The 12,930-nt window shown below is 41.9% G+C and overlaps 1 protein-coding gene across 3 annotated transcripts in view; it reads right to left on the bottom strand.

Annotated features, from left to right (window-relative positions):
* Positions 1-5,464: 5,464 nt before the first annotated feature.
* pex14 (peroxisomal biogenesis factor 14) overlaps positions 5,465-12,930 on the bottom strand; it is a 49,460-nt gene continuing 41,994 nt past the window's right edge. Inside the window, exons 8-10 of one of the 3 annotated variants that reach the window (XR_014593333.1) lie at positions 12,264-12,355; positions 6,619-8,048; positions 5,465-6,240 (exon numbers count right to left, since the gene is read on the bottom strand). Coding sequence is in view for 2 of the 3 variants with exons in the window: in XM_083919590.1 (XP_083775716.1) it covers positions 6,217-6,240; positions 7,583-8,048; positions 12,264-12,355 (582 nt within the window). In the remaining variant the exon portion in view is untranslated. The remainder of the gene's footprint in view (positions 6,241-6,618; positions 8,049-12,263; positions 12,356-12,930) is intronic. The other 2 variants (XM_083919591.1, XM_083919590.1) reach the window with 2 other exon arrangements.

Consider the following 12,930-nt stretch of genomic DNA (forward strand, 5'->3'; position numbering starts at 1 on the left):
AATATTATGCCTGCCAAACATGTGTATGTTAGGATTATCAATGTGAAGGTGTTGGCATACTGACATTAGCATTTAACTCAAGCACAGCTGTGTCTTAGTGCATCCTCTAAGAGTTGAATAGCTGGACAGAATATGAGCCCCACTGTGAATGCAGCAATCCATGAAAAAGAGTGCTTGGACTCTCTATCCCCATTATTTTCTCGACCACCCCCCACCACCACCACACACCCCTGTCCCTGCCTGGCCGCCAGCATGCTTCAGGTGGTCTACAGTCGGGCCCTGTGATTAGTGTAATTTGCACAAACGCTGGCGAGTGCCGCACCTGTTGCCCCTGCGCTGCCTGCAGCCGCGGTCCCTCAGCAGGCTGACAGGCCTTCCCTTGGATAATCCAATCTCTTCGCAACGGCATCACTGCTCTCCACCAGCACAGGACAAGGACATTCATTTTTTCTACCTCATGTCTCCCTTCGTGTTCTCATGGCCACCATGCTCCTGATGGCTCATTATTGGACCATTCACAAATACTGCTAGCCAGTACCCACCCCCATGGGTTTACAGCCTGCTGCTGTTTCCCCTTACAGCTCCTTACCAGCGTCCTCCTCTACCTGTCAATAAGGCAAGTAAAGCTTTCCTTCAGGTTCAAAAGAGGCCCAACAGCCTTCCACATGACAGCCTTACAATATCCACATACTCCATTTGGATTTGAAACAGCGCCAGGAGAAAATCAAGTGACACAGGCCACACAGAGTGGGAGGGAGGGAATGTGATCCCACTTGATTGTTGAGAGTTTATATAGCGAGTGATGACAAAGTGCTTTATGACTTTGCAGTGTTCGCTGGGCTCTGCGATTGAAGCCTTATACAGGCAAAGCCCCCTAGTGACCTTGGCTTGTCAAATGTTCTCATTTTCACCAGGAAGAAGCCAGTGTTCAGCGGCTGCTCAGAGCTGGTAAGCTGCTTTTAGAGAGACAGACGCAGAGAGCTTTTGGAGGTGACCCATGCTTCCTTGCGTTCACCGCTGAAAACACTATTGAGGAAAAGCATTAGTCAGAGAGGAGATAGGTAACCCCCTCAACTATACGTCAATGTAGAATATAAAGCCATGAATATTTTCAGAGAGGCTAAGAGTCTGCAGCCATGCTAGCGGCTCTCTGAGGTTGTACTCGGGCATTAAGCTGAATGCTAACATCAGCACGCTAACATGCTCACAATGACAATAAAGATGGCGACAGTAATCTAACATTATAACATTCAGCTGGTATAATGTTTACCATGTTCATCATCCTAACTTTTGGATGTTAGCACGCTAGCTAGCACTAAACTTAAAGCTATGGTCTACGATTTGGAATATTGGTAATTATTATTAACATTGTTTATACGATTATGGTCCTGCAGTCCAATCTACACAATATGAATAGCAAAAAGAACCAAAAAAATCCATTCAGTCTATCCGCTGTAGGCCTGCATGGATATTGACCAACGGGAGCCCTCCGGTCCAAAAGGCTCCCATTGACTCATACCGCCCATCCAATCCCCTCGTCTCCCCTGCTCCTCGTCATCCCGCCTCGTCTCCTCCCACTCCCCCTCCCACTCTGTAACCTCTGAGCAGCTAGTTATTAGCTTAGCAGCTCAGCTACCGTAGCCTCTATTACCATGGAGAAGGAAAAGACGGATACAGCAAGCAGCCTCTGCTTGCCCCAACAGCAAAGGTTAGAGAAAGCGTAAGCCAACTGAGGAAAACTAAGAACTAAGAGGAAATGTGTCCTACATAGTAATTAATGACGAGTCAACATCTGGGATTCCTTTGACTGTTGGAAAAAGGCTACGCCAGGATTCGGGACTGAAAACAGATGCTGAGACAGCAGACTTTTTGTTGAACAGGTCATTTTTGCATTTTGTTGTGGTAGATGTTACATAAATAAGCTCCATTAGTCTGTGCCAATACTGTGTCTGTGAATGTCCCCGGTCTGATAAACGGCTATGTGAACACATGTTACCATTGGGGGGGGGGGGGGATTGCAAATCTGTCTCAGAGGCTCAACTGATTTTCAGAATGTAGACCATAGCTTTAATGTACAACTGAAGCTGACGTCGTCATTAGTTTTGCAGGTATTTGGTCATAAGCCAAACTATTGGACACATTAAAGAGAATTCAGAATTCATCCTGAGAGAAGGACATAAATGTGTGTGTCAAATTTTACAGCAACTCATCTGATAGTTGTCAAGATGTTTCACTAAAAAGCGCAAATTTCAACCTCATGGTGGCGCAGGAGAAAAAGTCAAGATCACCAAAGTCATAGATACATCATCTAGGAAACATTTTGTACCAATCCAGGACTGACCGAACAACCAACGTTGCCTACAGCCATGCCACCAGGGTGGCTAAAAATTGCACAGACCTCCAAAACATAGAATATTAGACAAACCTACAGTAATTGTGGGACTTAGATCAGAACATCTTGAAAGACGGTTAACAGATTTTCACTGCTGATGTTGATAACAGTCAAAAAGAGGAATCCCGAAGAGTAAAAGGATATTTCCAAAGGGTGAAGCAACTGGTGGTGTTCCGCAGGCCTTATCACAAATCAAGTATTACATCAGATTTCTCCCAGCTGCATGCCACATACATCTTATCTCACTGGGAAGAGGAAGAAGCAGCCATTCATCCTCAGGCCTCTTCTTCCTGCATTGTGACCTTTCCTATGCAAATCTTCACAGGACACTTCCTCTCGGAGAGAGATGTCGAGAAGTCATGTTGGGAGGAGCTGAAGCTTCAAGAACTGGACCTATGCTGCTACAATGCAAACTCTCCTGAAACAGTGTGATGAGAAAACAAAAGCTGGACCGGTATCAACGCTCAAGGACTTAAGAAGGAGTTTTAAACAAGTAGAGACGATGTGTGCGTGGTGCAGACGGAGTCACAGTAGCCCTCTGACTGGCTGCTATGGGCTAACAACCCTTGCATTGATCCAAGGAGACACTCAGCCCTCTAACCTGCTGAGTGCTCAGTTCCAGTGAACAATGGAGTTCAGAGCGCATCGATACACTACCCTATTGAGTGCTCTCCGTTTAGCAGCAAGATTGATGAGGTTAAGGCTCCCAACCGGGGAGCCAAATGGTGTCAAAACCAAGGTGTTGCTTTGGACGAACAATCCCTCACTGCACTACCACACTGAGAGTTGCTGGTTACTGGCTAATACGCCAGCTCCACCCAGAAGTGTATTATACAAGCACAATGATTCTGAAAGGGTATGCAGACTGTGGTGGATGTTGTTACGACTTCAACTGTAGATGAGGATATGAGGGTAGGATAGATGGTGCTTTCTGGACAGGAATGCACTGCAAATCCCCTAAGACACTAAATGATGTACAAGTGGATTTATTACAGTAGGTTCCTATAAATCTAAGGTTGGCCTGAACTCCAGGGAGAGGTTAATGGATTACAAAGGGATGTGGTATCGAACCTCAGAGAAGTTTATACACCTCATCAATATGTGAAACGCTATTGATCATTTAGACCCTGATAAATTAAATTCATACACATGATAATGCATGGCAGTATTCAGAATACCCCGGATGAGGAAAAAAAATTGGCTCTTTTCAGCCCAGCCTTTTTTTTTTGGAGAGGATCTATGATGCCACAGAAAGCACACTGTGGCAGTGTGTGATTTTAGCTGTACCGTCAATGATCCCAGGGATCTCTTGGAATTATTAGCAACCTGTGCGAACAGCATCCAGCCATTTTTGCTCAAATGTAATTCACAATAAATGATTCATGATTGTAACTGAATATGAAATGTGCACCAGGTCAGACTGTTTCAGAAACGTTGATACATGTTTTGCTACTAAATACACCTATGAGCTAAGGCACTAACTTACTTTATTATGGGATATATATTTTTCATAGCTACTGTATGATTTGGGGAATATCTGGTATGGATCTACCCTATGGATCCTAGTGTCATATGGTATGCTCCGTATATTTTAGCATTTTGGCTGCATCTAGTCAGGACAAAAATCAGCATACAGCTGAATGCAAGTCGACATGGCAAATTGTCCATTGGGGCGGCAGTAGGTCAGTCCATGGGGAGTTGGCATTGGAAACGGAAGGTCCCTGTTTTGATAAAGGACTGTGGCTTGGCAGCTGGAGAGGTTCCAGTTCACCTCCTGGGCACTGCTTGAGTAGGGCACCGAACCCCCAAACTGCTTCAGGGGCACCGTACCACGGCTGACCCTGCGCTACCCCCTGCATTGCACGTGTGTGCTGTGTGTATAAAGCGAGATACCAACTGCCGACTACCTTATGTCGATTGACAAATATTAAAAGTCATTTTTAATTAAATCTGACAGTGCAGAGGCGAGTAGTGTAAGTCTAAGGATAATCAGTCAGTCCAACATTTTGATCCAAACACTAGTTATTTTTAACTACTGGATGGACTCCCATTAAAGGGGAAGTGCCCCAATTTTACGTCTCTAAGTCTGTTTACAGTCTGGACTAGGCTACTCCTGCATATGTGAAAAAACTTGTACAATGCCTTCAGTGGCTCTGCAGCGAAGTGCACAAAAACTTATAATATGCTAGCGGCTTCAGCCACTGATTAATCACACTTGAATCTTTGAGTTGCACTGAAGATGTAGGAGCCAGGTTATGATAAGAACATGTAAAATAAAAAAGACAAAAGACAAGTGCAATGATAAATCAGAGGAGAACTCTAAATTGGATACAAATACTCATACAAGTTACATGCACTAGCATAGCTAATGCTAAAAATTACCTTTTGTCTCTGCAATCCTTTAACTACCTATCCTTCCTTTTCCTTCTCTCTGCCCATCTCACCCTGAGTTGTCTGTACTGTTGGAATAAGCAAACAAACAAAACAAAAAGTCTATAAAAGCTATCTTTATGATCTTCAACGTATTCAAAATAGAATAGGAAACCCTTTTTGATAAGGCATTACTGCAGCAACAGAAACCAACAGCTACACCTACAGAAATAAACAACCCTTCACACATATAATGTGTAACTATGTCACTTACTCATTTCCAGAGAAAGGCAGGCAACAAAAAGGCTGAAAGCCCCTGCTCTGTCATAATTTCTGAAAGGTACTGTAGTATTCTTATCCGTATCTGGTGTTACAGATACATTACAGCTGCTTCGGAGAGGTGACACAAAAACAGAGAGCGGAAAACAGAAAGATTAAGACACTTTGACCTAAAAAAGATTTAATAATTCACAGGCCTTTGTATACTTAAGACATCTTGGATCAGGGTTTCATTCAAATGGGGTAAAAAAGATACAGTTGAGATGTTACTGGATGTATGATGCTTAAACTTGATAAAAGACAAAAAAAAGTTTTCTCACAGAATGGAAAGTCTCATTTTTCAGTTTTTATTATTAACAAACTCATTTTTTTTTTGCCAAAAATACTACATATGAATGTTAAAGAACATCTTGCTGCACCTGACCTTAACACCACAAACCACATTCACACTAAGTTCTCAGATTTGAAATAAAGACTGCACAACCCGCTTTACGGCATACTTACTACTACTCGAATTTCATTCTTTGCTTTTTTTCTCTTCCCTTTAGTGTTAATGGATGAATGGAAATACAAATTAGGTACATTTTATTCAGTTATGACGAGAATCAAGACCCTGTTCTTTACCTCAAGTATTTTGCTGTGTTTCAAAATATATACTTATGTCACTGAGGGGAAAAAATATAAACATGAAAATCCTTGTAAATACTAGGTGTAGCCTTTAATAGTAGTATACAGTAGCATGTATTTAGTGTCCACTTGGTTTAAAATGAATATAACAGAGATTCTACTTGACATAAACCCGATTTATTACACTTATGTACATGTTTGGCTGACATTCAGACAGTAATCAATAAAAAGTTACAGCGAAGAGAAGACCAATCACTGGTTGTACAATGGCTGCATAAGTTACACCTCTTAATTACGTAATTATTTTAACCAACCTTATTCATTCATACAATCTAATAAATCAAAAATATAGTTAACAGCATACTGCATTGTTTTTGTCTCATCGTTCTCACACTTTTAACAGAAACTCAATTAACATAACCAAACAGAATTTGTAGGTTAGGACGGGTGTCACACAGAAAAGTGCAGTGCCCCTCTACCTTTTCTGTGTTCCTATGAAGGCCATGTGACGGAGGTGGAAATGGCACCAGAGCTGATATCCCTTCTTCTCACTCATGGACTCTTCTTGTTAGCTGGAGACAAAGTGAGTAATTCAATAAGTCAAGTATTCATTTATTACTTTCCTTTTCAATCATGGGGCAATTTTTTTCTAACTTCCCACATCCACCTCCACACTGAGAAAAAAAAAAAGTGATACAAGTTCTGCAACTTCAATCTTGGCAGCCCTGGTTGCCTTACTGCAGCTTAATTACAAAATATTGGCGCCGTTTTCTGTAAAGATTACTCACTGTAGGAGGCCCTACATAATTTGGACCGCAGGGTTTGTCACGGAAAATAATACAATGCAACTGGGCTTTCTGTATTAGATTTCCGCTTTTAGCCTCCTTGACATTTCAAGCTGCATGAACTAATACATCTGTTATTTGTTGATCATTTGATTATTAACATACTTCACAAACCAAATCAGCTGCCCTGCTGGAGACGCAGATACAGCTCAGCAGACAGTCTGGGTTTTCTCGCCTGCCACACGCAAACACACTCTTAAAAGATGCACCATTCAGCCCTCAGTGAAAAAGGAAAGTGAAGGGGAAAAAAAACATTTATCTTCCGATTCCGTTGAGTGTATGAGCACTCTGACACCTGCATGGAACAAAGCCCGTCATCACATTCTAATCTCAAATTTCAGAGCTTTTATTTCACCCAAATGCCACCCTGCTGGCCTTGTGAATTATTGACAGAGTGACACCAATGCGAAAGGACACATAAAAGAAGCTAAAAGCTCTGGCCCTGGAAGAGCTTGTCCTCTCCTATTGCCATCAACAGGGAGAAAAAAATGCTAATGCTTCTCTGGAAGCTCACAGTAACTTTGAGACTGAAGTGCCAACATATGACTCCTGACCTACAGCTGTACTATACGAAAAAGATATTCCCGACAGCACCACCTCTTTGGTCTGTATAACAGCCTTAGCGCAATTACAAGGACACAAATGCAAAGCGGTGAATTATCTGATCAAATCATGAAAATTAAAAAGTCAGTCAGTCACACACGGTTAGTACTGCACACATAAATTCTGATTTGACTACTGCTCGTCATTTCTCCTTTCAAAGACACGTCACAGCGTGGTACGCACTCATTTAGTCTGCATGATGAAAAGTAAATTGTGGTAAGCCGTGTGTCAACTAGACACTCTAATATTTGTCAGTTTTGCGTCTTCTCACGCATGCTCCTCATTTTGCTCAAGATTAAGATGTTACAGAAACACGAGGAAACAGACAGTGAAGATGGATGAAAAACAAAACAAAACAAAACAAAAAAGCAAAAAAGTGTGAGCAGAGAGCAGCACAATAAAAACAAAGCTGTCAGCAGAGATGAGAAGCGGTGTTTGGGTAGTGTTTTTGTGCTTTCTAATCCACCTCGCTCTCAGTGCTGGCACCCTCGGGCTGCCTCAGTTTGTCCACCTGTTCATTAATCTGTCCATCCCCACCTCGCCGATCCACTGTCTGCATGCTTACAGCATCCACCTCCTCTACGTGGCTGACATAATCCTGCTCTTCTTCCTCCTCCTTCTTCTCCTCCTCCTCACCCTGCACCTCCATGCGGACCTGGTCCTTCAGGTCCAGGGTCAGCGTTGCACCGAAGCCCACCGTGCCGTCATCTCCATTGATACCGTGCGCTCCATCTGGCCCTCCCAGTGCATCCTGAGGGCTGTGGCGTCCATCTTTGATGGGGGAGGTGTTGCTGGACTCGTTACTGACAGGGGAGATGTCGCTGCTGCTGTTGGTATGGTTGATTGGCGGCGACCCGGGAGCTGATGGTGGCTTCAGGGGAATCTGCCATGAGGGGATCTTAGGAATAGTAGGAGTCGAAGGGAACTGCCTCCTGTGGAAAGAGGGGTAGGGGGGAAGAAAACAAGGCTTGATCACAACCTCATCAAATAACCTCACTGTGATCAAGAGTTTATTCCCACGATGCAATCAGCCATAATTGGACATACTGCAAGCACTAAAACTATATATAGCCTCCTATGTTAGGTTTTGAATAGGAACATACATACATTACATTTTACCATGCAGACACACAAAAAGCACCCTTGTAATGCAATTCTCATAATTACAGCAAAGAAAATGGTTTTTCCCCCCCAAACAGCCAGATGTTCGTCACACCTGGTAAAGATGCTCTAAGATTTTTTTTTAATTACATCCACTGCAGCTTTTAAGATCAAAAAGACATTGAATCGTAATGGGATAAGCGCTTCTTGGTGGTTTAAAAAAAAAAAAGAAAGGTTTCAGTTTGGAGATGATTTAGATCATTTGAACAGGAAGGGAACATGTTTTTAGACAGATGGTGATAAAGAGCCTTTGGTTTGTGATTCAAGCCTTTGCTAGAGAACTCATTGTGAGAGTCAGGATGAAGTCAAGAAAGCAAATGACAAAAGGATTATTGCTGATTAGAGTGTACACGGGGAACAAAACATGCTCAACTAGACAGTTCTGAGGCAATTTTCGTTCTCGCCGGTTTTCTGATGTACACTCTTACTTCAGGCTTCATTATAGAGACTGATACATAATCATGCATGCTAATGGCCCTGACTGAGCTGGGCTGTGCCTGACTAGATTGAGGAACAAAGATGGGAAGAATGAGGGAATGTCTGGCAGTATACAATGAGACCTTTAACAACAAAACCAACAACATACTTAACACTTTGCATCAACATTGTGGTACTGTAGGTACGGTCAGATTTTACCCCGACAACAAGCAAAATGACTAATTGAAAATAATCTATATTTCATCAGGACACAGTTTATTTCCAGTTTCCATTAATCATTTCTCTTGCTGCATTGTGTCATTTTGCACTCATTAAAATTACTTTAGTTTCATAGAAGCAATTATACACACGTGGTTATCTTGCTTACCAATAAAAGCTTTAAAACACAGAAGACCAGCTGATGCCTGCAGTATGCTAATCGGCCAAGGCGCGTTGCGAAGTAAAAGAAATGGTGCAATCAGTATTATAACCTCTGCTGCCTGTGAGATTAAACATATCTGAGATTAATGAATATGCTTTAAGTGGGCGAGTAATTTGGAAGAGCAATGTGACATTATGTGTTCTTTTATTGTATTCATACAGTCACAAAGACAAACTTTCAGGCCATCAACAACAGTACTGTACTGTAGAAGCGGGTATGCAAAGATGATTGCATGATGGCGGTTTTGTAGTGTTTATATGTACATTGTTTCTCTGATCTAAACTCAGAACTCCAGTAAATATGTACTTTACCTCATAATGACCAATCGGCAGGCCCAGCCAACATTACTGTCTTCCGTAGCAGGCTCCATTTTTAAGCTAGAGTGAAGATATTGGTATCGTATGAAACTAAACTACTTAAATCCATGTCATGCTATCATGCTAGCTTGTCAACTAGCTTGGCCATTTGCAACTTGACCATCAAGATATCTGAATGAAAATAGGTTCTATGGTGCCCACCACAGACTGTACTGAATTTGTACGGAGTCTCCGTGACATCACAAGGGGCTTCCCAGACTAAACGTTTTCATAGTCGAATCGGAATTGTCACGTTTTGCCTGTAGTCGACTAATCGTTGAATCAGTTTTGAATTTTTGTTGCTCATGAAAAACCCTCTGATCCAGAGTGGCGAGCCATGGACATGAATCAGACAGCAGCGTGTGTACATGAGTCCAGTGCTGCGCAGTCACGCGTTTCAGGCAGAGGGTAACTGAGAGATGTGATTTCTGATTTCTGAACGGAGCATCTTATTAAAAGTTATTGTTTTGAAACATAAAAGTGTTTTGTTCGTATCATTCTTTGACAAAAGCTGACGGTTTATTTAGAACTGTAGTTTCACTTTCACCGCACTGTGTCGGAATGAACGTCTATAATGAAAAACAACAAATGGGCAAATATTTAAATTAAATGATGCTGATGATTAAACAGTAGAAGACTGTGGTATTTCTGGTGCCCAGGTAGTTTTAAAGCCCAGTCAATATATAGTACAACTCACAACTTACTTACTAGGGGTTATTCCTGCACACTAAGGAGATAGATTAGAAGCACATGAGTTTTTTTTAACATTTTTAGCAACAGTATTTATTAATAGGCTTATATTTATACCAAAATAGGCTATTTATCATGGTTTATTGGGACAAAGCAAGCATCTATATGTAAAATTAGACATTTAGCACCCCTAGAGCCAGAATGGAAAAATCTATTGTTTCATAACCCCATTTTGCGGCGATTCGACTATGAGATTGGCAGTTGAATCAGGAGCGATCAAATGGAGCCTACAGTCTATGCTAGCCATCAAAGATGGCACCCGTCACTCAAAGCGATCATTCCCTTCATTATGCAGAACTTTGAGTCTTAATATAATTTAGGGCGCATTCACACTTGGCCAGGTTCATCCGTGCAATGCTTAAATGCGATTGCCCACCCTCTGTCCTCCCCTGCTGGCCAGGTCTAACCATTTTTCTTAAGTCTTTGTTGGTCAAAAATGGTTCAATTAAACACCAACTTTCTGTAATACATGGCATCAACTTAAAAATTGCTGCAACAATTTCATTGAGCATGGAAATAGCCATCATATACTTCCATCATAATGTCCTAAGCCGTTAAACACTTTCACAATGTATTGATTTTTATTTCTGGTTTATGAGTAGAACAACTTAACACACCATAATCTTCAGGTGCCAGCTTTCAGATGATATATACCACTTCTATGTGGCTACTGTTGACCTTCTATCTCCCCCTGAACTGAAAACCCCCCTTTTCCCAAGAGGAGTGGGGTGGGGGGTGGTAAGGGGTCAAATAATGACTCATAAGCACATGCACATCTCTGTCACACATGCAAAACACAACATGTTAAATCAGATGGCAGGGTAAACTTGTTTGATCACAAGCAGCAACCTCTGGGGCTGAAAAATTAAGCCAACATTGAAGTGCCATAAATTGCAGTTCTTCGAATCGCCCCTTGAGGCTGGCTCCAAAAGTGAGTTAATCCACAAAGACCATCTTAAAATGCCTAACTTTACAGCAGAAGTAAACATGTATACAGACTGGTACAAAAAACAGTTTTGGTCTCTATAACTAATTTCCCTGTTCATGACAACTGTACGGAGGTTCAATTTTTATACAACTCATCTGTTTAAATTGTATTAAGGCTTATGTTATTCTGAGGGAACGGTGGGTGTGTGACGTCATGGAGGCAAAAGGCTCATTCCCACCCTACGGTAAATACAGATACGTATTTTCCATTTTCGGGAGGTCATTTCGTCCATCAGTGGGTCCGTTGCCAAAGAGTTTACGAATCAGGAGTGCTCCGGACGAAACAGAGCAATACCACCGGAAATAGAGGCGGCAGTATAGAGTCAGTAGTCAAACCATTCGCGAAAATCAACGAAGAAGATTGAGAGTTGGTGAGGGGGTACACACAGCTCTCTCACCGGCAAAACCAAAGAAAAAAACCTGCCATTAAGGTGTCTCGAGTGGCCTTACATGCCACTGCAGCGTACACTTTTTGCACCTTTTTTTCCGAATTCGGATGACACAAAGCAAAATAATCGATGCTGGTAATTTGCGACACGGCACTTCCCTCTAGAGGAAGTATTGCCTAACATCCATGACAACGCTGAAACCGGACAGAGGTCTGAACAGTAGTACCAGAGACAATGTTGGATACCGATGTACGAACTTCGTCCGGATCCAGAGGTATGAATCCTCCTTCAGTCCATATTTTATACAGTTTGTTCTAACAAAACTACTATAACGGCATTAATCTTTATTTGGGTCTTAATCTATCAATGTGCTGTTTTAACATGTGCAAAAGTAATTTAAAAGAGCAACAATATATTATGTGGATAGTTTTTATGTATGTTTTTTAATGTCAGGTATAAATTAAATGTGGCCAAAGTTAACAGTTGGTATGTTTAAGTACATTGCATAGAGAACAGTGTCAAATGGTGTGCATCTAGGACCTCAAAAGTGCATGAACCCCCCCCCCCCCCCCCCCCACACACACACACACACACACACACACACACACACACACACACACTGTTTCATCTGGATAACTTTGTTACCTGCTGAGCAGTAAGCCCTTCAAAGAGACGATCTCAGCCTTCAACTCTCCAACTGTTTGGTTGTCCAGGACGCGGTTGGTTGAAGACGATGTCTATAGGAAACACACAAGTGAGACACACTCAACAAATGTCACAGAGACACACAGAGGCGCGCACACACACACACACCAGGTCATATGAAGGATCGACAAAGTCAATACACGCCTTTCAACAACTTCTCTGTGTTCAGTCTCAACAACATGAAATAACAAAAAAAAGCTTTGTTTGAAAAAAGGACATAAGGTACAAAGTAAACAAATATGGTAAATGCAAATTCTAAAAGCCACATGTTTTTGTGTAGTCAGGCCATTTGTCACCATAACAACCTCACAACGGCCTACTGCTGGTGATGACAGAAAGGAGGACCAACAATCCCAACTACAGTCACATTTATGGCCTTGGCTGCTCTGAAAGTCCAGTGAGTGTGAATCATGCTGTTTTTACATAATTTCCCATACTATCGAGAAAGGATTAGGCCAGTGTCCAGTGTTTTGGATAATGACTCTATCTTGAACAATGGCCACATTCATGAAGGCAGACCATAGCTTAGCAGTTTGTTTTGTTTCTTTTTTTTGTTTTAATCAAAGGCGTGCATCATCACACACACTACTATGGCATGAAATGCTAC

This window comes from Echiichthys vipera (assembly GCF_963691815.1).
Source record: "Echiichthys vipera genome assembly, chromosome: 9".
Classification (NCBI taxonomy): domain Eukaryota; kingdom Metazoa; phylum Chordata; class Actinopteri; order Perciformes; family Trachinidae; genus Echiichthys; species Echiichthys vipera.